The sequence below is a fragment of the Pavona decussata genome, unplaced genomic scaffold (assembly GCF_977016875.1).
Source record: "Pavona decussata unplaced genomic scaffold, jaPavDecu1.1 SCAFFOLD_83, whole genome shotgun sequence".
In the NCBI taxonomy this organism is placed as follows: domain Eukaryota; kingdom Metazoa; phylum Cnidaria; class Anthozoa; order Scleractinia; family Agariciidae; genus Pavona; species Pavona decussata.
Genome location: NW_028145501.1, coordinates 2,111,156 through 2,137,066, shown reverse-complemented (window position 1 = coordinate 2,137,066; position 25,911 = coordinate 2,111,156). Strand labels below are relative to the sequence as shown.

General features: G+C 37.9%; 1 protein-coding gene across 3 annotated transcripts; it reads right to left on the bottom strand.

Annotated features, from left to right (window-relative positions):
• LOC146475810 (copine-8-like) lies at positions 1-25,861 on the bottom strand. 3 transcript variants are annotated; one of them, XM_085115514.1, is made up of 24 exons: positions 25,709-25,861; positions 25,071-25,111; positions 23,838-23,884; positions 23,523-23,626; positions 22,995-23,034; positions 21,980-22,056; positions 21,599-21,633; positions 20,652-20,680; positions 19,003-19,106; positions 18,237-18,341; positions 17,068-17,109; positions 16,711-16,780; positions 15,184-15,237; positions 14,598-14,659; positions 13,500-13,546; positions 12,849-12,954; positions 11,783-11,858; positions 11,565-11,652; positions 9,306-9,345; positions 9,125-9,163; positions 8,326-8,398; positions 6,698-6,755; positions 5,707-5,780; positions 1-1,859 (listed from the first exon to the last, which is right to left on the bottom strand). In XM_085115514.1, exons 1-24 carry the CDS (start codon positions 25,816-25,818, stop codon positions 1,692-1,694), a joined length of 1,689 nt encoding a protein of 562 aa, XP_084971640.1. In that variant the 5' UTR covers positions 25,819-25,861; the 3' UTR covers positions 1-1,691. The 3 variants fall into 3 exon arrangements, with proteins under 3 accessions (XP_084971640.1, XP_084971639.1, XP_084971638.1); XM_085115513.1 differs by having other exon boundaries at positions 1,722-2,934; XM_085115512.1 differs by lacking the exon at positions 1-1,859 and adding an exon at positions 2,943-3,968.
• Positions 25,862-25,911: the final 50 nt, after the last annotated feature.

Below are 25,911 nucleotides of genomic sequence, written 5' to 3'. Positions count from 1 at the left end.
TCACACAAAAAAACTTTTGCTTAATAACAATAGCGGCAACCATATGACGTCATTAAATCCAACATGAGGGCGCCTAGGAAATTTAAAATCGAAAATAGGCGATAATCATATCTAATTCTTAGCACACTTGAATGTTACTTGAAACTCTCAACTTTTGAACATACCACTTTTCTGCACTGCTAGCGGCCAAAGGACCTTTCAATATCGAGCGACCTCTCTGTGGAATGAGTTGCAGCCTTCGCTCAAACCTAGCTCTTCCGTGACGGTGTTCAAGCGCTTACTTAGGCAAAAACTTCTTAATGACTGTTTTAGTTAATCCACTAGCTTTATCTTCTTTTATCATTGTCTTGTACTTAGTTATGTAATGTTAAATTGACTCTGAAAAGCCCCGGGGGAACGAGCCAATAAAGTATGTATGCATGTACTTTTAAACTAAAATTTAGAATTTAGACACTATTTCCGACAATTTGTTGTCGGAGTGGAGGTTCCCTTTAATCTTTCACCTGCAGTTCAAATATACGTATGTTTCATATATTCATATTCATTCAATAAGAGTCTATTGTATGACGGACAAACCTCAACGCGATCAATCTGTCACAAATCAATCTCGGTCACAGAGCTCCTGTTGCCCTTATCCAGCGGAACTTGAAACGAAGGTAGGTACTTCATATAAGGTAATTATTGTAAGTAGCTACCCAAAGGTGAACCCAAAGGTAGACCCGTTCCGCTAGAAAGGGATAACAAGGGGTTTTGGGAACGAGATTGGTCACGAATGAAAGTGGTGAATATAAAATGTTGGCCAAGTATAGACTCTTCATAGCTAGAACTAAAACACAACAATTTGTTACCTGAATGACAAAATTTCAAAATTGGACGATTAATTTCAAAACTACATTGTCTACAATTGTAAAATACACAAACTATTTTGATTAAGCTTTGTGGTACGTATAAAATGAGGCATTGAATACTTTAAAGAAAGTAAACAAATATTAATAGTTAATTCGATTTGTCCCCACTGCTTTGGGTCGTTTTAAATACTGTTTACTTTAAATACCGAATATAGTTTTAGTTTTAAAACGTTACTTTTTCAATGTTCCAATTAAGGGGTTTTCATTTGAGTGTCGTAAAACCAAACCAAAGTAATTCCTCTAAACAATCACAACAAAGTAAACAACACAACGGACCAATCAGAACTCGAGGCTTATAAAAGAAAATGGCGCCAAACGTGGGTAAACGCGTGCGACCAAAAACATGGCGCGATCTTTTCTGCCCAATCACAAAGCTTTGTAAATTAAACGCGAAATTAGTTTCGACACTCAATTGAAAACCGCTCTCTCAGCAGATATGAAACAGTTCAAACATTACTTAGTACATCTAATGTACATATTTGAATAGACGTGAACTTTGAAACAACGAATTTCTACCAAGGGAAGATAAAAGGAAAAATTATTCCTAATACACGCACAATTTCAATCATGACTCCTCTTAAGCACACAAATGTAATATGGGCTTTTGCCATACATGACGTTTGTCTGCGGTTTCTTAATCCAAAAAATAGCTCATGATTGAAGTAGAGCAAGTATAGTGGGGTAGTCTCGACCTTTATCCTCCCTTGTTTTTGCCCAGCATTGGGCACGCTTGGACAAAAAGGGCCAACTGTCCGAATCTTTCTGTTTACTGCCACTTCCAATCTACAGCATAGCCATGGCAGAAAGGTTTTGTGGCGGCCTTGGTTTGATGTTTCGTTTTTTCATGAAATCAATAAACTGGTCCGGAAGTTCTTCCAAGACATCCTTGGCCAATCTTGCCCCACTAATAACGTTCCCAGCATGTCCAAGGTAGTCACGGAATGGGACAAACTACGAGTCATAAGGACGAATTATAAACTAAAGCCTGGTTTTCACTAGAACATAAGCATAAGTATGAACACAAACGCCGCTAAAGCAAGTGAGAACACCTGCGACATACGCATCAGCACAAGAAGAACGAACACGTTCGTTCGTTCTTCTTGCGCTTATGCTTATGTCACAGTTTTTGCTAATGAGAACGGGGGCGACATAAGCACAAGGCAGTCAACAGTTTCGTCCGCCATCTTGCTTAACATCGAGGAGAGCGGGTATCGAGAATTCTGCACGTGCGTCTGTCGTTATGCTTATATAGCTAGTGTTCTCACTTGCTTATCTCTATGCTTATGTCCTAGTGAAAACCAGCCTTAATACACTATGTGCTTGGCAATGGGGGACGTTTGAATACCATAAATCCTCTTGTTAAGCACACGAGGGAATTATTGTGGAAGGCTTGAGTGGGAGAGGCTGTGACGTCCAACGAATTACCGCTATTTCTATTACTTATCATGTTTTCTAGAAGTTGGGTGCCGTGAAAAAGAAACGAGACAATAACATACTATCCATACCAATTCCTAAACCCTCATGGTTAACTTTCGTTTTGATATTTTCCAGGAGAAAATGGCCATCATTAAAAATGATTTCTAAAATTCAGACTGATTTAGGGGAATTGTTACCAGATAGCATCCAGTGCATTAAATACCAAGTTGTAAGTGAATGAAGATTAGTGCCGTTTTAAATTAAGGGAGCAATGTTTGTTTTGAAAAGCAATCCCGGCACTGTCAGTTAGCTAGTTGGTTGGATAAGGTGGTCCCTGATTGGTTGAATAAGGAGTGCTTTGATTGGTTGGATAAGGTGGCGTGCGTGGATCAACAGGATATGGTGCATTTTCAAATGGAACAGTTTGATTGGTTGATTGAGGTATGATTGGCACGATGCTGTCAACTGTTAGTGGTTGAGGTGGCTTTGGTTTAATTGCGTGTTTTGTCATGAATGATAAAAGTTGATCTGGGAGCTCGGCCAGGACTTCTTTTGTGAGCAAATCCTGAGCTAGTGCACCGTGTGCTTGGAAATCTCGGAATGGGACAAACTGAAAGAAAAGAGAAAATAATTGCAGTGTGACTGCACAATTAAAAGATGACTCGGTGTTAGTTGTTGAGGCTACGTTAAGGATGAGTTTTGGCATCTGATAAATAGGAGGAAAAGGAGGAGGAGGGCAGAAAGATGATGTTCAAAGAAGAAGAAGAAGGAGGAGGAGAAGAGGAAGAAGAACAAGAAGAAGAAGAACAAGAAGAACAAGAAGAAGAAGAGTAATTTTCATTTTGAACATTTAAAAAAAAGGAAATATTAAGAGAAACAAAAAACTAGAACACAAGAAGACAACATTTGCAAATCAAAATTAGAAAAGAAAAAAAAAAGACGAAAAAGAAGAGGGAAACGTCTTTACTTGAAACCTGAAGGGATGCGAGCCTTTGAATCGGAGAAAGTGGTCAGGATCTACTGACGGAGTACTGTCGTATATCATCAAATTCTACTGATCAAAATCTTAATGCCACTTTACAATGTCAATAGTATTTCAAGGAGGCAGATGACATAAAAAAAACAAACTTATCAACCTAGGGGTCATTATCTTTATCCAGCATCTACCAACACTAAAACGTTCGCGTGGCAATCCACGAAGTACTATTAGCAGAGATGTGGGATTCACGGAGGATTTATGGCATCCAAAACCTGTGAGCGTATGGCTCAAATGCACTGCTTATGGTAGCTATAATTAGCTTCCTAAATTCTGTCTATTTCAACACTGTCAACTGTTTAACTCATTGGATAAGGGGGTCCCTGATTGGTTGGATAAGGAGTACTTTGATTGGTTAGAGAAGTTGACATTCCTGGATTGACAGGATATGGCGCACTTTGTTGGGTTCCAAATGGCGCGGTTTGATTGGCTGATTGAGGCATGATTGGGACAATTCTGTCAACAGAGAGTGGTTGAGGTGGCTTTGGTTTAATTGCGTGTTTTGCCATGAATGATAAAAGTTGATCCGGTACTTCAGCCAAGACTTCCTTCGTTAGCAAATCCTGAGCTAGTGCACCGTGCTTTTGGAAATTTCGGAAGGGAACGAACTGCAAAAAAGTGGCAAGAAATTTACGAAGGCCACCTGAGAACTATTGGCGTGTTACCATTTAGTTGGTTACAAAATTGGTATGTAGATTGTTCGAGAGAAAACCTAAAAGAGAAGAGAACCAGGGGGGAGAAGAGAGGGGAGAAAAAGGAGAGAGAGGGAGGGGAGGGAAGAGGGGGATAAGCAGGGAGGAGGTAACAGTCAAAGCCGCTTCAAAAACTCATTAATAATTCATAAGCCCATTGACCTATCAAATGGTCGATAAAACATCACGTGCAGTGGTTTTAAAACCCGATAAAACCTCCTCCTTATTAGTATGCGGTGTTTTATGTTTTTCTCGTATGCTAACTTCCAACGTTCACAAAAGCATCATTGTTGTGGCCTCTCTTGACACACGCTTTCCCAGGAATGTTTTTGAAGCCGTTCAAAAAACTCGCAGCCATGTTTTATCGGGTCTAAAACCACTCGGCTGCGCCTCGTGGTTTTAAATCCCGATAAAACACTGCTGCTCGTGTTTTAACCATTACTTAAAAGGTGTTGGTATAACTATATTACATTACATGATGTAATAGCTTATTCCACAACAAAAGGCCCAAATTTGGTTCGTTCACGTTGTGGCAAGCGGAACTTTTGAAAGTGCTTGCAGACAGAGTGTCGTTAAACAGGAGATGTTTTACATTCCATGGTGGGTCTGCATTGGCAGAACCCACGAACTGCAGACCTATGAGGCTGTACGTTACCAGAACTGAAAATCATAGAAGACTTGCGACGAAGAAAGTCACTTCTGGGACGATACCAAAACACTGACTGCAACTCGGAGTTTGCCCACAAAAGGAGTTAAGTGCAAATTGGCAAAGCAAGAAGGTAATCAGATATAAATAAGGCGTACGTAGATGCGTTTATTTCCAGGTAAAACTTTAGCAATAAAAGGCTAAATCACAGAGGGCCACTGACCCCAAAGCAACAAAATAGGGCCATTTATACGGGAGAAAATAAGACGTGTCTTACATAAGACGCAAGCTGATCGTATAAACGGCACAAAATAAGCTTTCGTGTCTTATTTTAGACCCGACTAAAATAAGACGCGTGAAACTCTGGAACAGGAGCTTGAGCTGTTCTTGTGTTGGTCGCGTCTTAAATAAGACGTTAAGTTCCTCGTATAAATGGTAAGCGCGTCTTAAATAAGACGTGAACTACAAATTCGGCATCTTCCATCTCCTGCATGTCGTGGTCACGCCAATGAGTGAATCTCTTCCGGCCGACTCTTCTGGGATTTCTCTCATATTCTTCGTACGCAACACCGAGTTTGTGAATCTTCCTTAACATCATGGTCTTCCTCACAAAAGAGGACTTCGCAAAATTGAAGCAAAATCTCTTAAAAAGCCTCCTCCTTCTTAAAATCACAGAACGCTTTTGTCTTTTGCTACTGCGCGCCATCTTGGATTGTTGCAAATCGTTGCTAATTAGCATGGTTGCTAATGGTAACGTCGCATGTAAACGAGGCTGTATCAAAAATAAGACGCGGGTCGTTTACACGTGATTTTTGCGTCTTATGCAGGACGCGATCATATAAACGGTACAGTTCGCGTCTTAGATAAGACGCGTCTTATTTTCTCACGTATAAATGGTCCTAATATGTTCCAATCAGAAGTGTAACTGTAGGCAGTATGGGAGTTGTAAAAGTTTAGTAGTAAGGTATTCTAATTACATCCACTTATTAATATGAAGAAGCACCTCACCTGCACAATGTCTCTCTCCGCATATCTTCCACGTGACGAGAGACGCACTGTATCACCATCAAGTTCCTCCATGGCTGTGAATAAAATTAGATGGAATAAAACAACGAAAGCCTGTTTGACCTCTCTCTATATATAAACTAGTAATAATCAAAGATTAGGGAGTGCGTTCGCTAATCTCGATCCCAGGCTCTCTCTCCTTTGCCAAGTTGGTGATGATGTCATCCCCCCCTGAAAAATCTGCGGGGGATGCCAGACACGCGTCCCAAGATCCATTCATTCGTTGATCGATTGATTGTCTCATACAATCTCGACTCCAATCTGTATAAAGAGTGCGTTCTTTCTACGTCGAACGTAATAAATGTTGAACTTGCAATCACCAGCTTATTTCCATGTTCTATTAACGCTTAAAAACGAAGATGACGCATACTTCGCATGCTATGAAATTGGTATTTACTGCCACACGTGTACTTCAATATATGCACTTGCATACATTTGCTAGATTTGCATCAATCTACAAACAATTACTACAGGGCACAGAAGAAAAATGGTAGGTCATATGGTAAGGTTAGTAAAGCAAGACTAGGCTAGAAGACCGGTGCAGTGCATGCAGTGAGACATCGAGTTCCATTGTAACGGTACGAAGTACGCGTATTAAAAACACATTTGTATTGATGACAACATTAAAACAATTGTTCAATTTTGTTAAAAATAACCCTACTTGGGCACAGAAACAAGTATCATTTATTTTTGTCTGCAGAAAGCTAGGATGGAAATGGATTGAAACTTGAAAAAATTGGTTCCTCCTGTGAGTTTTGGAGAAATTGCTAAACGCTGAATACAGTTGAATAATTCTTCCTCGGAGAAATCTAAATTTTTCACATTTTTCTACCGGAGCTCTACCAGCGATTTGACGTAAAGAAGGGGTTCTTTTCAAACATTTGAGCTGTTTTGGGCAACATACAGCATAATCTCCGTGACAGTAAGGACCTACCATCAAATTCTGCTGGACCAACACCAACAATGATGATAGAGATGGGAAGAGAGGCCGCCTAAAAACAACAACAACAACAAAAATAATCAACTTGAGCTTCAACTAAAATCATAATGCTCCGTCACTGAAAATGTAAGTCCGCGTTACGTGTATTACTTCGCGATTATTCCAATTCGTTCAACTTGTAGAATGTGGGCGAAGTATCCGGGAACTAAATTGATAGCAACGACGTTCAAGTAACGAAAGATAATGAAAAATTCACCGTCATGAGCTCACGTTCTCCGAAAAACCTTGAATTTGGTCATTTCACGTTGTTGTTGTGCTGGTGACGGCAAGGAAATGTACCAAAATATAAAACGCACGTGCAGGGCCATTGTTTTTGCTCATTAAACCTGTTGTTTTGTGACGTTGCCGTGTGCTACTTCGCGATTACTTTAACTCGCTCAACTTCTACAGAAACGGCGGACTATCCAGGAACCAAATTGGTAGGAGTGGCGTTCAAGTTATGAAAGAAAATGAAAACTTCACCGTCGTGTGCTCACGTTCTCCACAAAACCTTAAATGTGGTCATTTCACGTTGCTGTTTTGCAGAGGACGGCAAAGAAATGTACCAAAATGTAAAACGCACGTGCAGAGCGATTGTTTTTGCTTATTAAACCAATTGTTTTGTGGCGCTGTCGTTGTCGTCGCCGTTGCTTAAGCTCCCTATTGCTAAAGCTCCCTAATGAACAAAAACAATGGCCCTACACGTGTGTTTTATATTTTGGTACATTTCTTTGTCGTCCACTGCAAAACAACAACGTGAAATAATCAAATTTAAGGTTTTCGTGGAGAACCTGAACACACTTCACACTTTACACTAAACTTCAACGCCAATCCTACCATTTGGTTCCTACCTAATTCGCCTTTTCTATTTAAGCTGAACGAGTTGAAATAATTGTGAAGTAGTACAAATAATGTAAAGTTATATTTTCAAGTGACGTTTACGTTGGCGTTGCCGTCATCACTGCAAGCTTAAGTTCCCTATTACCTAAGTGTGTTCCAGTGCTTGCTAATCAAAGCTTATCTGTCCAAGTGCCTGCAACTAAATGTGAATTTACATACACGTATGCAAATTTGGTAAGATAATATGTGCATGCTTGAATATCCTAATATGCTAATTTATTCAAATATAATTAACTTAATTAAGGACGGTGCCTACTTTTGCTACTGCGCATACGTTCTGCGCATCTCGAGATACTCGGGTTTAAAACTATGCGGACAAAAACGAACTCAGCAAGTGTTCTTGGTATCCAAAATGAAAATTGGGGGTAACCATGCATTTTTCAGAGATAATAAAGCTTCAATTTGGAACAAAACGCCATACATTGCTTTGTATTTTAATGCATGGTTACCCCCAATTTTCTTTTTGGATTCCAATAGCCCTTGCTAAGATCTGCTTTTCCTGCATAGCCATAAACCGCGCATAAAATATTTCGGTATTAGTAGGCACCGCCCTTAAGTTGTATGTAGATTTATGCAAATGTCTGCAATCTTTCTCACTAAACAAAATTAAAGTTGGCCTCACATTAACCTCATCTCATTAAATGCATTTAACAATTTTGAGAGAGAAAATGAAGTTATCTTACCGTAACAATTGCTTCTTTAGTTTGTGCCATATCGGAAATGATTCCATCAGTTAACATCAACAACACAAAATACCTAAAGATAAAACAATTAGCAAGAAAGTAAACAAAGACTGAACATTACAAACACAACAATTAACGTAAACATGGGGAGCAGGGATGGCGCAGTGGTGAGAGCACTCGCCTCCCACCAATGTGGCCCGGGTTCGATTCCCGGACTCGGCGTCATATGTGGGTCGAGTTTGTTGTTGGTTCTCGTCCTTGCTCCAAGAGGTTTTTCTCCGGGTACTCCGGTTTTCCCCTCTCCTCAAAAACCAACATTTGTAAATTCCAATTTGATCAAGAGAGTGTCCCCAATTAGTGCTCTGCACTAAATACATTGACACTTGAATAAAGTGATTTATATATTAATTTAGTTTATGTATAATATCATTATTAACAATCACATTTTATAGCGATTATTTAGTTGAAATAAATGTGTATCATAGTCAAATAAACAGTTACAAAGCCGGAAGTGTGCCCTTCCCATCAAAAGAAGTTTCCATTAGCTCTACGTTATTTCCCCAAAAGATTATGCAGAAAAAAAGGAGCATTATGAGTTTAGATCTTCTACTTAACTGAAATTGATTATTATATATAGTTTTTCTTGGGAATCTCCTAAATGAAATAATTCATCTTAAGTTTTTAAAGGCAAAATTACTATCGATAATCATTCTTCCAAAAAATATTGACGAAATATAAGGAGAATATTGAGGAGAAACCAAACAAGCACTATTCTACTTGCAACAGCACTATCACTTACTCTTCTCCCGGCTTCCGTCTGAATGAATCATTCGCTATTCTGCAATAAGATAAAAAAAGGGAATAGAATCAAACCCCATCTAAACAATTGTATTTCCATTAGCTGACAATTCATTTAGAAAGAACTTTATAGATTCGTATCAAACATGCATCTGAATTTTTATATAAAAATAGCTGCCTACCTTGTGATTTGATTTATTATTGGAGCAAAGTTAGTAGGACCTACAACAAAAGACAGGATATTAGGGAGCTTAAGCAACGACGACGGCAACGGCAACGAAAACGTCACCCGAAAATATATCTTTATTTCATTTGTGCTACTTCGCGATTATTTCAACTCGCTCAACTTTTACAAAAATGGCGAACTATCCACGAACCAAATTGGTAGAAGTGACGTACAAGTTAAGAAAGAAAATGAAAAATTCACCGTCGTGCGTTCACGTTCTCCACAAAACCTTAACTGTGGTCATTTCACGTTGTTGTTTTGCAGAGGAAGGCAAAGAAATGTACCAAAATGTAAAACGCACGTGCAGAGCGATTGTTTTTGCTCATTAAACCTATTGTTTTGTGGCGTTGTCGTTGTCGTCGCCGTCTTGACATGTTGCACACGACTTTTGAAGGGCATACAGGTGATTAAAGGGCAGGGCTATGTCACATGTTTTGAGCACTATACGTTAAAGCTAACTGATGCAGTTTTGTTAAAAATTAAAATTTAAGGTTTCTGTAACTACAATAACTGTCTGCAAACAAATTTTAATGTAGCCCCTCTCCCCAGGGCTCCCTTCTGCAGAATGTGCAGTTCCAGAAAAATCCGTACCCACTCCATGGAAGGTCAATTGGAAATTCCTAGGGGGAGGGGGGGGGGGTCTTAAAAGTCAAAATTTTAGAAGCAAGTATGAAGCTAAACTGGAATTTCCTAGGGGGAGCGGGGTGCAAAACAAAAAAACCTTCAGGGGGGGGGGGAGCGTATGGATATTTTCTGGAACTGTACAATGCAGCACAAAAATTTGTTACATCTTATACATCTTACAGAGATGTGCATAATTTTGCAATTCTATTTGATACAAACTATAAACTGAGGGATGCTCAGAAAAATTAACTAAGAGTACTCTTCCGTGTTGTCCAGGACCGCAACTACATACAGTAATTTATATACTACACTTGACACATTGACCTGCACACAATGTTTTGGAGCAGGGATGGCGCAGTGGTGAGAGCACTCGTCTCCCACCAATCTGGCCCGGATTCGATTCCCGGACTCGGCGTCATGTGGGTTGAGTTTGTTGCTGGTTCTCGTCTTTGCTCCAGAAGGTTTTTCTCCGGGTACTCTAGTTTTCCCCTCTCCTCAAAAACCAACATTTCCAAATTACAATTCGATCCGGAAACTGAGGGCCACAGGTTTGTCAGTCGTCAGACTGTTAAGTGTCACCCTCGTTAAACAAAGTTGATTTATTTGATTTATTTTATTTTAATACCTTACTATAGGAAATTAATGCTTGCGCTAATTAAGGTATTTGAAATTAACGCAACTTAAATTAACGCGAATTGAAGGAAAAATTACTTCCCAATAAAGGAAATTAACGCGAAAGAGGAGCTAAATTTTCAAAATTAAGGAAATTAACGCGACTTACACAAAGAAAAAGAATTTGTTGAGACAACAGGAAAAAATTATTTTAACACTAAGTGTAAAAATCCGATTTGCAAACAATGTTTGTGGAATTGTCCCTAAACATAGGGGTTAAGCGAAGGAATCTAGCCACTTTGAGCGTTCTTCGCATGCAGTATCCATAATACCAGCAGATTCCATCCTGATAAAACAATGCTTTTTCCTTTCTGGAGTGTATGGAGAATTTAGGGCGAAAGTTGTGGAAATTAAGATCGCAGAAATTAACCCCCGCCGCTTAATTAGTAACGCGGAAAATAACGTTAACAAAAATTAACGCGAAAAAATTGCGCCTCGACTAGCTTCAGCTATTTGCGAGTAGGTATATAAGCACCTTGTAACCGTCTATTTTTAGTAAAGTGTTGTTGTTGTTGTTGTTGTTGTTGTTAATTTCATGAAGCGTTATTTTCCTATAATAAGGTAAGTCCTTTTGTGTATAAAGCGGTTTTCAATCGAGTGTCCTAAGACCAAAACCAAAGTAATTACTCTGGCCAATCACAACAGGTGCAAACAGCGCAGTGAAGCAATCAGAATTCAAAGCAAATACATGTAACCAGCGCCAAGCGCGGGAAAACGCATGCGAGCGAGGCACGATTGCTTTTGATTTCACATCTCATTGGTTGAGAAAGTGGGGCGAGTTTTGTCAACCAATTACAGAGCCTAGTAATGCAAAATCAAAGTAAGAACGCAATTACTTTCAACACTCAATTGAAAACCGCTCTGATATGAGTCAATAAGCCATGAAAAAATGCCTATCAGTGTTTTGTTTGAATCTTACCATATAACTGGACTCTCTGAATACTGTGGTAGTAAGCTGCTGTCACACCATCTATACCTTGACACATCGGATTTTGAAGATTACCATTCTGAAAACAAATCAGCAAATATTCACGACAGTAAACAGCTGTTGCTTGTATGACTAAGATTAAAATTCTGCTAGGATAAACTCCTAAAAATACACGAAAGAAGGAAAGGAAGGAGAATTTACATGCTCACCAGCGGAAACTCATGAGAGATTTGCCCGGCTGGAGGAAGTCGAGCACCAAATCCAAATGCAGGGAAGAGTTTGTCACTGGAAAGATAAAACAATGCAAATTAATATTTTAAGACTAAAACAATTTGTTGATGTTCTCTATAAAAAAAACCTTTAGCCCACATTATTACTCTAAGGTATATATTAGGGAGCTTAAGCAACCACGACGGCAACAGCAACGAAAACGTCGCCTGAAAATAGAACTTTATCTCATTTGTGCTACTTCGCGATTATTTCAACTTGCTCAACTTTTACAAAAATGGCGAACTATCCAGGAACCAAATTGGTAGGAGTGGCGTTCAAGTTAAGAAAGAAAATGAAAAATTCACCGTCGTCCATTGACGTTCTCCACAAAACCTTAAATTTGGTCATTACACGTTGTTGTTTTGCAGAGGACGGCAAAGAAATGTACCAAAATGTCAAACGCACGTGCAGAGCGATTGTTTTTGCTCATTAAACCTGTTGTTTTGCGGCGTTGTCGTTGACGTTGCCGTCGTCGTTGCTTAAGCTCGCTATTAATTAAATAGAGTGTTTTCATTCACGTGACTACTGGCCATAGTGGTTTACTGAAACAAAAGAAAGTATTTGCATAAAAATAGGGTTCAATTCCCAGAGGTTTAGTTTGGGACACCAACATGGCCGCCATTTCTTTGTTTTGGGACACCAACATGGCCGCCGTGACGTCATGTGAAAACACTCTATAGGCACAAGTGACGTTGGGGTACCCCCCCCCCCCCCAATGGCCTTTAGCACGCCACCGAAAAAGGGAAGCAGTACTTAACACCCCTTAATGACCTACAGAAACTGGTGTTAAGCACTAGAACTTGAGTACAATTAAGATGCTCATATAATTTAATGCAATTGCTGTGCAATTAGACCATCCCCTTTCTTCCAACAAATTGTAAAAAAATAAAATAAAATTATACTTTGGTTCCAATCAAGAATCAATCTGAATTTTTCAGGCTGGAATGAAAAACACTGATTATTATAGTGTACAGAGAGTGCGCTTCATCAAAATGAGCAACTCACGTATCGTAATCCTGACAAATTCCGCCAACAGCTGTTAATGCTTTGACGTATTGATTCTGTTCATAAGGGTTGATGTAATGTAGTGAGTTGGTATTTCTTGGGTCACCTAATTAAAAACATAAGAGAAATCAAGTATACTTTATTCGTGTATAGACTCTGTCACAGTGGTGGAGTCTCTTTTGGCAGTTCATTCCAAAGTCTGCATAAATATATTTGGAACGTGAATCAGTAGTTATGATCCCAGTAGTATCTGTATGATCAAATAGAATAAAGATCCTCACAGTTTTTTTTTTATGCAAGTTAAGCAGTTGCAAAAAGAGAACCTGACCTTGACAGCTCAGTTGGTAGAGCACTACAGTGGCATCGCAGAGGTCATTGGTTTAAATCCCTTTCAAGCCTGAATTTTTTTCAGGCTCTCTTTTTGCAGCTGCTTAAGTTACGTAAACAACTGCAAGGGTCTTTCTTCTATTTCATCTTTCACCTGCAGTTCAACTAATGTCTTATATATTCATATTCAGGTTTGGCGGTGTATGAACACACTACAGGAACGAAATCATTTAATGAGACTGTAATTTGGTGTATTATGATCGACATCAGTTCTCATACGTTATTCAAATCATGCTTAATCACAAAAATTAGAGTACATCCTACCATTTGATGCTGTGAAATCAATTGCTACTGTGAAGTTTATCTGAGTTCTGTAAGACAAGAGAATTAAAAATGGCTGAGGATTAATCAGACCTGTAACCATAATGACTACAAAAATTACTGCTGTAAGTATTTTAATCTGAATGGCCTTATTTACTAAGTAAATTATTCGTAGAATGGCAGACAACAATAAAATGGAAGTTACATCTTGGAGTCAAGGAGAGGAAAATCCTGGAAGTAATATATCAAACACAAGGAAGAGCATTCATCGGATTTCCAAACACCGAGAAAGGGGTCGAAACAACAAGGCACAGCCGAGTTTTTAAAACCATGATTTTAAAGGTGTTTGGAAAGTAGATGAAACACTCTTTGAGTGTTTGATATTAAGGACACCTGCTAATACCAAAGTATTTTTGCACGGTTTATGACTATGCGGGAAAAGCAGATCTTAGCAAGGGCTATTGGAATCCAAAAAGAAAAAAAATTGGGGGTAACCACGCATTTTTTAGAGATAATTAAGCAACATTATTATTCTAAAAAGCAGTAAAATACAAAGCAATGTATGTCGTTTTTCTCCAAATTGAAGCTTTATTATCTCCGAAAAATGCATGGTCACTCCCAATTTTCTTTTTGGATACCAAAAGTGCTTGCTAAGTTCTGCTTTCTCTGTGTGTTTCTCTGCCGCAAAAATAACCCTATATTGGTAGGCACCACCCATAGGAAACCCGAGTATCTCGAGATGCACAGAACATATGTGCAATCACAAAAGTAGGCACCATGCATCCTTAATAGCTTCTCAAACGATTCATAATTCTTGGAGACATTCGAAGCAAAAGTTCACCAAATTTGATGATAATTAAGATCACACTTCCAAACCTCCTTCACGGTAATGATTTCCTTTCAGTCTGTTTTCTTTTCATGAATAATAACTTATTAATTATTGATAAGTTTGAGAAGAAAATTTATGGCAAAAGTACTCAAACAAAGCTCGTAACTTGTGTTGGCAATAGAGATGTACCTCTCTGGAGGAAGTACGTAGAACATTAATAAATTAAAATTAATTTTAAGGAGAGAAATAAAATTCTATTCTAAAAAACTCACCCTCCTCTGATGAAATCCAAGAACGAAGGCTGTTGCTCCAGTTTGCACTGCATAAGGGAAATCTGACAAAAAATAGGTTTGCATCAACAATAATTATCAAGTAGAGTTAGGTCTTCAGCTTCTGAGTTATCATCATTTTCAATTTTCCAGCAAAGCTAAAAATTAATTAGCAGAACTCTGACATTTTTTTACCAATGCCAAATGGTATTTGTATTAAATTTGCAAATTTTCCTGTAGATTTTTACTCATTACAGTCAACTCTCGCCTTGCGGACACCTCACTATTACGGGCACCCTGATAATATGGACAACAACTCTAGATCCCCGTCAAAAATAATACAGACATTTGACTGAAACAAATTCCCGCTATTATGGACTCTCGCTATTAAGGACAATATTCGCGGTCCCGAGGGTGTCCTCAATAAAGGGAATTGACTGTAATTATTGAATTCTATGTGCTAAACATTTTTTGACTCAGCTAGAAAACATTGACCAGTTCTCTAAAATTCAAGCAGACCAACGACTTGTGAAGATATATCTACATGTATTTTACGTTTACACTCACATTATTATGTCATTACACTTACAGTGCCTGAGTTTTTATATCCTTTCTTCTTGGATACCTTTTTTGGATTTATGGCCTAGAAATTGAAAGAGACATTCAAAAACTCATTAGTAATTCATAAGCCCATTGACCTATCAAATGGTCAATAATACATCACGTGTAGTGACTTTATATCAATAATTAACCTCCTCCTTATTAGTATGTAGTGTTTTATCAGCTGATAAAACACTCCTCGGTCATTAGTATGCAGTGTTTTTCTTGTATGCTAATTTCCAACGTTCACAAAAACCTATGACTGTTTTGAACTCTATAGACACATGCTTTTCTAGGAATGTTTTTGAAGCCGTTCAAAAAACTCGCAGCACGTGTTTTATCGGGTCTAAAACCACCCGGCTGCGCCTCGTGGTTTTAAATCCCAAATTATAGACACTGCTGCTCGTGTTTTAAACATTACATAACTTGATATTATTAGAAGTAAAGTGTTAATCCCTAGCTGTTCCATCCATCCATCCATCTGTCCATCTGTCTCTCTGTCTGTCTGTCGTTTGATGTAATAATTATAATTATTATTGTATCGCTTAACATACAGCTTTCATGTAAAGAAGTTATACCTTATGAAACTGTCATTGTAAAATAAAAGCGATTCATTCTTCATTCATTCCTTCATTCATTCATTCATTCAATCGTTCGTTCGTTCGTTCGTTCGTTCGTTCGTTCGTTCGTTCGTTCGTTCGTTCGTTCGTTCGTTCGTTCGTTCGTTCGTTCGTTCGTTCGTTCGTTCGTTCGTTCGTTCGTTCGTTCGTTCGTTCGTTCGTTCGTTCGTTCGTTCGTTCGTTCGTTCGTTCGTTCGTTCGTTCGTTCGTTCGTTCGTTCGTTCGTTCGTTCGTTCGTTCGTTCGTTCGTTCGTTCGTTCGTTCGTTCGTTCGTTCGTTCGTTCGTTCGTTCGTTCGTTCGTTCGTTCGTTCGTTCGTTCGTTCGTTCGTTCGTTCGTTCGTTCGTTCGTTCGTTCGTTCATTCATTCAATCAATCAACCAATCAATCATTCATTTAATCAATCAATAAATCAATCAATTAATCATTCATTCATTCATTCATTCATTTATTCTGTCTGTCTGTCTAGTTTTAGTTTTAGTGTCTTCTGTCTATGTTTAGCTAATTAGTGTATATATGAATCTAGGATCATGTTGTTAATAACAAAAACAGGAAAAACAACAGGGGAGTTGGGATGGGAGAAAGAAACATTTTGAAATGCCTCCCTGCTCTCACATCCATACTGCATTTCTCATTGATTTTCCTGGTTTTTCCTCTTCCTCCAACTTTCTTTCTCTTTTGTGCTTAAAGGATCAGCTTACAGAGGCAGATGAAACACCATGGTAAATTCATAATAGAAACCACCTAACTGCCTAATTGAGCATCCGAACTAGTAATCGGAAGGTCTCAGGTTCGAATCCTGATAGGAGCACTGGGAATTTCTTTTTCTGAGTGTGCCTGTGTCTTTATTGACAGAATAATACAGACATAATTCTCAGAAACTGCCTGTCAGACGTACCTCAAATACCATTCCTGGGGCGGATTTAAGTTCATTGATGGTCGTAGAAAAGATACCAATCAAATCATGCCTGTAAAAAAATACAAAAGTGGAAATCACTTACTGTGAGAAATAAATTAAACAAGTGTGCTGGAAGGATGTAAACACAAGGGTGCATTACGTAAAGTCGGAGTACTAAAAAAAAATATTTTGGATATGGAATTGAACATCTACCAAAATGATTCAGAGCCAGCATGACTCAAGGGATAGGAGAGTAAACAGAACACGAAAAATGGCACTCAGATCTCTTTTTCCAAACCAGCTTTAGTTGTCATTTTGATTAATTACTAAATATTTTGTAATATTTAATTTTCTCACCCTCCATCTCTATCCCAATCATAACATTCCACCCTGATAGATCTGAAGAAAAGAGAAATTTTAAGTATAATTAACAAATCAATCGCAGATTTTTATGGTTTAATTCTTATACACCATAAAATGACATCATAACATGTTTAAAACTCAAGTTGCGGTTTCACTACCAAGTTTTGAACATTTTATGTACATGTGATGTTTAAAAAATGAGCAGGAGTGTTTTATCAAGTTAAAAACCACGAGGGCACAGCCGAGTGGTTTTTGACCCGATAAAACAAGTGCTGCGAGTTTTTTGAATAGCTTCAAAAACATTCCTGGAAAAGTGTGTGTCAATAGAGTTCATAATAAATTGTTATAAATGCTTTTGTGAACATTGGAAATTAGCATACGAGAAAAACACCACATACTAAGGAGGAGAGTTTTGTCAGCTGACAAAACACCGCGTACCAATAAGGAGAAGGTTTATCTATATAAAGTAACTGCAAGTGATGTATTATCAACCATTTGATAGGTCAATGGGCTTATGAATTATTAATGAGTTTTTGAATGTGCCATTTTATATAGACCATAGAAAACTACCATCGATTAATTGTTTTTTACAGTAACACGGCAAAAATGCAAGCAGAGGTGGCTTTACTTTCCATTGAGAAAGTGTGGACATTACATCTCTCTTACAGGCAAAAGCTACGAGCCAATCCGTGCACAAAAATTTTGACAGTTGAGATTGACTTAACAAATAATTGTTTTTATCACCAAAACATCTCTCATGTCTTACTAGACGTATGCAAATTTACAAACATTTTTCCAAAAGCTAAGGCAAATATTAGCCAAGCAAAATGAAACTTCTGCATAAACAGGTGTGAATTAAAATAATTTTTAATCTGAAAGTATTTGTATGAACAAATAATTATATATATAAATAAATAAATATACCCTGAACTGGCATGTATAAATATGTGCAAAACTTTCCAGAAAAAAATCCATACCCACCCCACCCGAAGGTCATCGGAAATCCCTAGGGAGAGGGGGTCTAAGGAGTCAAAATTATAGGAGCAAGGTATGAATATAAACTGGAATTCCTCAGGGGGAGGGGAGTGCAAAACAAAAAACATTCCGTGGGGGGCGTATGGATATTTTCTGGAAGTGCACAATGTAAGTACTGTGTATTTTACCGATCATAATCTCCATTACAAAGTGCCCTGGCATGGATGGTAAATGGCTTCCATGTTGGATTTAGTGTGTTCTTGATAACTTCTGTTCTGTGACAAGCAGTAAAGCTGGAAAATGAAATAGTAACAAGGGTGTTTTTAGGGTGTTGCCTAATTAAGGACAGTGCCCACTTTTGTTACTGCGCATATGTTCTGCACATCTCGAGATACTCGCGTTTCCTGTGGGTGGTGCCTACTAATACAGGGATATTTTTGCACGGTTTAAAACTATGTGGAGAAAGCAGAACTTAGCAAGTGCTCTTGGTATCCAAAAAGAAAATTGGGGGTAACCATGCATTTTTCAGAGATAATAAAGCTTAAATTTGAAAAAAATGCCATACATTGCTTTGTATTTTAGCACTTTTTAGAATTATTGTTTCTTAAGTATCTCTAAAAAATGCGTGGTTACCTCCAATTTCCTTTTGGGATTTCAATAGCCCTTGCTTAGATCTGCTTTTCCCGCATAGTAATAAACTCCACAAAAGTACCCCTCTATTAGTAGGCACCATCCTTAAATTATCATTTGTTAGCAATATTTTTATTGATGCAGGTTTCTTTGTGCTCTTTCATTTCACGGCACAATGATATCTGCAGTGACACCAAGAAATGAGGATTAGGGAGCAGAGGTCAGGGCTAGGTTGGCATAAGGAAAGGGTTAGAGTCAGGCTTTTAGCCAGGCAGGAATAGACAACTGGGTGTCCTTGAGACATTAGAATTCCCACTGACAAACCTGTTATCTTCATTGCATCTGTAAAACACCAGAAAAGGATCTGATTTTCCAAAGAAGTCTTTCTTGTCGAGCTTTTTGCCATTAAACTGGAGTGTCACTACATCCTGTCAACAAAAAGCAAATTAACTTCAGACACAGTGTGAGCAAACATAACATACTGAAATAGCGGAAGTATGTTTACATAAGCATAACGATGGGAAGAAAAATTGTTTTTTGTTCTCTGTTGTTATGTTACTACCGGTAGTATGAAACAGGCTTGAGTGGTTTCAAAGCAAGAATTTTAACCTCCAAAATGTATAATAAGTACCCCTATAAATAAATAAATAAATAAATGAATGAATGAATGAATGAGTGAGTGAGTGAGTGAGTGAGTGAGTGAGTGAGTGAGTGAGTGAGTGAGTGAGTGAGTGAGTGAGTGAGTGAGTGAGTGAGTGAGTGAGTGAGTGAGTGAGTGAGTGAGTGAGTGAGTGAGTGAGTGAGTGAGTGAGTGAGTGAGTGAGTGAGTGAGTGAGTGAGTGAGTGAGTGAGTGAGTGAGTGAGTGAGTGAGTGAGTGAGTAAATAAATAAATAAATAAACTTTGTTTAAAGAGGGTAACACCTAACAGTTTGCCACAAATAACAAACCTGTGGCCCTTTAGATTCCAGATCGAATTGGAATTTGGAAATGTTGGTTCTTGAGGAGGGGGGAAACCGAAGTACCCAGAGAAAAACCAAAAACCAACAACAAACACAACCTACATAACATAACAGCCAGTCCGGGAATCAAACCTGGACCACACTGCAGGTGGGAGGCGAGTGCTCTCACCACTGCACTATCCCTGCTTCCCTAAATTTTAAACGGAAGTCCCATCTGATCTGGGACGAGTTGCATAAAACTTAACGGCGGGTGTAAATGCTATCGTTAGACGTTAAAATACCGGATGTGACTGGGATGAAGGTCTGGCGTTAGCAGTTACGTGCGACGTTAAATTTTATGCAACTCATCCCTGGACACCAACCTCATGTCGTAACATTAGAGTGGGTGAATTAGGCTGAGGAAGCCTGGGTAGACACCTTATTGTCACAGATAATAAGGCCTAGTTTATACGTCGCCCTACAGTCGAATTTAATTCAGACAAATTTAATTCCATTAAATTCGTCGTTCCGTCGACATAAATGATTCATGGCGTGGTTTTATGCGTCGAAATCAATACGGTCGAATTTAATTCTCTTCCCAAATGCAGTGTTTCTGGTCAACACGGGTCGCTGCGGGCTCGTTAAAATAAGTTTGAAATACATTTAAAAAGTTTATGCATTTCATTCGACGCGACGCTAGTGCAACATTGAAACTGAAGATGCGTTTTTGATATTTTATCCTTCTTACAAATAAAACGTCTAGGACGAATTTAATTTACCAGACGAATTTAATTTGTTTTAGAAATCGCGCTATCGTCGAATTTAATTGCTTGTTTGTAGGCCCTTAAATTAAATTTGACTGTAGCAATAAAGCATGACGCATAAACTAGGCCTAAGGCACAAAAGGCCAAAATATAAATTTTTCATAATAAAATTGTTGTTTCTCCAGGCATGCAGTCCCCTACCTAACATGATTAGTTCCCAAACTACAAACGGGTTAATAGTCTGCCTAAAACCACACCAAAATTACCCACCTTACAATCACTCAGCTCTTCAGCAGTCACTAACAGAGAAATGATTGAACACAAACAACAAGTCAAATGAATGTATAACGTTTACATGCTGCCCAGAATTAAAAGTAAGCTCAATAATCATCACTGTTTTTTTGTTGACAGATTTTTATTTAGATTTATAGTATTGGTCTGGATAAAAGCAGTGAGGAAAAAAACTATCTGTCTGATTTTGTATTACTATTGTTATACAATAGTCTTAATTATGGCTATTATTATTGTAATTTTTTTAGCATTTATATTTCACAAAATTTGTTGTTCATTTCACACTGAAAATGGCAGAGGTAACTGCTGAAACATGTCTGTAAAACTCAGGAGTGTCGTGTTTTTCTTAAAATTAATTTATAGTATTCTAATAAAATGCCATAAAATTCTGAAAATAAGCCCCTTCAAATACAAAGCACGCAAATTCAAAACGCAAAAAGGGTCAAATAAAACACACCCTCCCAGGAAAGGGGGGTACTCTCTATAATTGACTAAACAGGGAAAAATGTTGGGGATGGCAGCCTCTGTGGGGCTGATCTAGACATGATTTTATCCCCCCCCTCCTACTCCCCTCTTAGAACATTGATGAACAAAGACAAATCTATGCATGTGACATTCACATGTGTTAGTGCTCAACAGAGAATAGGAAGGGGAGGCAAAGTTTAGTCAGGAAAAAAGCTTTCAAAAAGAGTCAAGTGTCCCTAATTCAACTGGCTACGATTGTACTACTAGTTTAATTTTCCTTCCAATGCAAATATACTGTGATGAATGCTGGATGGAAAATACAAATGACTACACAACTCATGAATTACTGTAAAATTTAAAATGTTATCTTTTATGTCTTTCTGCCATCTGATTAGTGGTGTTCGTCATGGCATGGGATTAATATGAGGCATTATCGTACCCTCTAAAACAAAATAACTTACCAATTATTGTCCCAGGCTTTTTTGCTTTTGGATTTCTACACAAAATAACAAGATCTCAATTCGTACATGCCAAAAACACAAGTACAGTCATCATCATTTAACAGTCATAATCATTCCAAAAAAGGCAATGCATATTAATATACTCTCAAATACTAAATATAGCCTCCCACCCCCCCCCCCCAAATAACAGCGATTTCAGATGCCATCATCCTTCCAATAATAATAATATTAGCTCCCCCCACCTCTCCTCCCCTGAACTTTAAGTCAATTGTATCCTCTCTCTCCCTCCCTCCCCAATTTCCTTTGATTGGATATCAGCCCAGGGATTAAAATCACAATATTACACTCTGTAATTGTCAAAACAGAAACTTGTACACTCACACCAATGGTTTTTGAAGTCTTCCACCAAACTCTCCAACAATCGACCCCAGTGTACACTCTGCTGCGCCAATGAAATCCTGAAAAAGTATTATCTTTGAGTGTCAAAAAGGATACTATTTAATAAATAAATTTTGAGAACTACTTCAAAGACTGTGGGGGCGCGGTGGTGTGGTGGTTGGCGCGTCGGACTTTCGATCGGACGGTCGGAGGATCTGAGGGTCGTTGGTTCGAGGCCAGGTTGGTCTCTTCATTGCTGTGTTGTTTCCTTAGACAAGAAACTTTGCTCCACATTGTCTCTCTTCACCCAGGTGTATAAATGGGTACCGGCGACATACTGCTGGGGGTAACCCTGCGATGGACTAGCATCCCATCCAGGGGGGAGTAGCAATACTCCTAGTTGCTTCATGCTACAGAAACCGGGCTAAGCTCCGGCCGTATGGGCCACTTAGGCTCTTGTGCGACTTTACCTTACCTACCTACTTCAAAGACTGATTCAACTAGAGTAATTATTAACATGGGAATAGATGGAGGAGGGGGGTGGGGGTACCTTGAAGTATCTGTTCAAAAGAGGTTGACTGTTAAGGTAGAGTTTAGACTGAGGTGATTTTCATAAAACAGTTGTTACCGGTTTGTAATACACTCTCGGGTTTCCTACAGGTGCTGCCCACTAATACAGGCGTATTTTTCCGCAGTTTAAAACTCTACGGAGAAAGCAGAACTTAGTAGGTGCTCTTGGTATCCAAAAAGAAAATTGGGGGTAACCATGCATTTTTTAGAGATAATTGAGCAACAATTATTATAAAAAACAGTAAAATGCAAAGCAATTTGTATGGCGTTTTTTTCCCAATTGAAGCTTTATTATCTCTGAAAAATGCATGATTACCCCAAATTTTCTGTTTGGATTTCAATCGCCCTTGCTGAGATCTGCTAAATCCCCGCATAGTCATAAACCACACAAAAATACTTCTTTATTAAGGCACTGTCCTTAAATGAGCCTAAGCGAATCTGTACTTACTTGAGCTGATAACTTGGGAGATGGTTTATCTATGTCATACCTATAAACACACACAAAAGAAGTCATCTTTGATAGAGGAATGATGTAATTTACATCGTATCTGATGTCATCATAAAGATTATGATCCCCAGTCATAATCACCATTGCCATTCATGTTGTAGTCATGATCATGATCATGATCGTCGTCATCATCATCATTGTCATCATGATTATCACCACTACTTTATTACAATCTCTAATGTAATCATCCACGTTATCACCGCTATCATCGTCATTATCATTATAATTGCCTCTACCACCACTGAAATCATAGACATCATCCTCAATGTAAATCATCATCATTGTAATCAACATTATTATTGATGTCATCACACTATCATCATCATTACAACGTTACCATCACAATCATCATCATCATCATCATCATCAATCACCACCACATGAATTACAAACTTCATAATTTACCATCATAGTTTTCATTACAATCAAGATTGACAATACGTAGGACGCAATCTACACGTTACTCACACTTCAAATCTTAGCTTCTGCATTTCTTCAAAGAAATAGTGGATGGTAAAGGTCTTGACAAAATCTGGATTCAGTGTGTTCATAATGTGTTCTGTTCTCCCAAACTAAAGGAATAAATTAATTAAAGACAAGTTCAACTTAAATTTATTGTTATCTTTTTTGTAACTTTTACATATTAAAATTAAGACTACCAGCAAGTAACGACATTCATTGAGTAAACATGCATCAAAATATAACTGCAATAACTGCAGTGGCCCCACAAATCAGCTCTCAGGAACATATACAAGGATAACAAGAAATTATAATACAGCTTACCTCTCTCCATTCTTTAGTTCCCATTCCTTGAGTGTACATCACCACCACTGAAAAAAAAAACAATTATATAGAAAAACTGGCGAAACTGCGTACAAATCTCATGCTGTTCATATTTTCCTCTTGGAAAGTCTTTGAATCCACAGTTAGACTCTAAAAATAGACTCAGTCTGTAAATAGAGACCCATGGAGTCCTGCCATAGTTATAGCTAGATCTCACAGATACATACTTAGTCAATCCCTTGAAAATACAATGTAGAACTGTAAACCTTTAAAATATAACCATAGTTTAATTGAGGGACTGGTTATGAAACTTTGTCATGAAAACGATGGTGCTGCAATTTATGTTGGAAGGGCCACGACAGTGCACAATCCTTTGTTTGAATGTTCACACTACAGTTGAATATCTTAACATGAACATTTCTATTGGCCAGTTCCTCCAACACATTTCAAAATCTATTGAGGTCTGTGCACTGTCAAGGCCAAATATGCTAACAAAAACATATAACAAAGAAATTTGTCAGGCTTCATAACCATTGCCTTATACTGAAGTTCTACTAATAGGAGAAAGGAGCCTTTTTGAAGACTGTATAAACGAGAAAATAAGTTAATAACATCCAATAAGTCTTCTTTTTATCAGTAGATTGGACCCTTGTAAATAATATAAATCTCATTTGAAGAATGCCCATGGTAAATAATTGACAATTATTCACTAAAGTGCAGGTAAATATCCACTTTCACCGACACTGAGGTGAATAATTGTTTTAGTATACCAGTATACCAAATGCCACAGAACTAGCATACACAATGGTATAAAGAAACTACATGTATCTGCATTATTGCAGTGATAAAATTGAAATTACCATGATGAAAATTTAATTGAAATTGCCACGACACTTCTGGGCAAACATAATTAAGTGTCAATTTCTTCATAAAACATTAATGTTTTTCTTTTGTTTCAAAACATGACATGGAAGAACACAATCAAATCTGTCTACTTTACTGTTCATTACCTCACTTGTATTTTGACTGTAATTGAAGGAAAGAATTTATGGAAGACATGCAACATTTAAGGAAACAATTTCATATACTTGTTTGACTTGCTGTTGAAAAAATACCCTTGTCAATTTAATCACAGGGCCAACATTGCATGAATATAAAGAACAAAACTGATTAAATTCAACACATCTACAAACAAGCAAGAAAAAGTTTTGTTTTATGCTTTCACATACTTACTTGGATCTGATTTGGAGAAAACATCCATGTCTGCCAGATTCCTAGAAATTAGAAATGATTTAAAAATGAAAATATTTATAGCTGTTCTTGAAACAATCTGGGGCAATTTGTGGATTTATTCCACTTCGCAAATGCACCTTAATATAATATAAATTATAATTCAATCAGATCGAAAACCTTTCATATCTGTTCTACGTGATTTTAAATTAAAGTTAAAAATATTTTTCAGGGTAAATCAAAGAAAAAGTAGCCGGGTTATTAAACAAGAGCCTCGCAATGTTAATATGATTAATTTAAGATTATACAAAGGCTGCATTAAGGTGAGAAGCAAATAAAGGACATTTACATTGTTAGCAGCTGCTAAGCTTAAGCTATTTAAATATGCGTACATTCAAACTTTTGGTGAAGTTTAGCGTTAGTGGCAGCGTATTCTACTATTATTCCAAAAATCTGTTTACAAATTCATGGGAATGAATCCTCGAGAAACCCCTCAAAAACCTAAATATTTATCACGCGTTTGTAAACCCTTCTTAGCTAATTAAGCTTACATGTAGATTCCGCAACGTGAGATCACTCATGTCTGCTGCTTTCCAAACAGAATTTCAATGGCCTTGACTATCAATAAGTAATCGTTTTACCTGCAAGAAACATGGAGTTCCACTTGTGTTGCTGGTATAGAATTTGAAAACGAGTTGGCTTCATCAGGGGAAACGACATCGTTGTAAGCTGGAGGCGCTGATGCCGCCATTTTGATTATTATGGCTTCGTAAAAGGCCAGGTTACCTGTAACACTAATCGATTTTTCGCCACATGACCGCGGAATGCGGATGTGAATACAGGT

What these genes read in the sequence shown, in the direction of transcription:
- LOC146475810 (XM_085115512.1), bottom strand. Translation starts at nt 25,818, where the DNA reads ATGGCGGCATCAGCGCCTCCAGCTTACAACGATGTCGTTTCCCCTGAT. An exon ending in CCCCAGGAATGGTATTTGAG is followed by an intron (nt 15,238 to 16,710) that starts GTACGTCTGACA and finishes TTCAATTTCTAG; the next exon opens with GCCATAAATCCAAAAAAGGT. An exon ending in ATTTGTCAGGATTACGATAC is followed by an intron (nt 11,859 to 12,848) that starts GTGAGTTGCTCA and finishes TTATCTTTCCAG; the next exon opens with TGACAAACTCTTCCCTGCAT.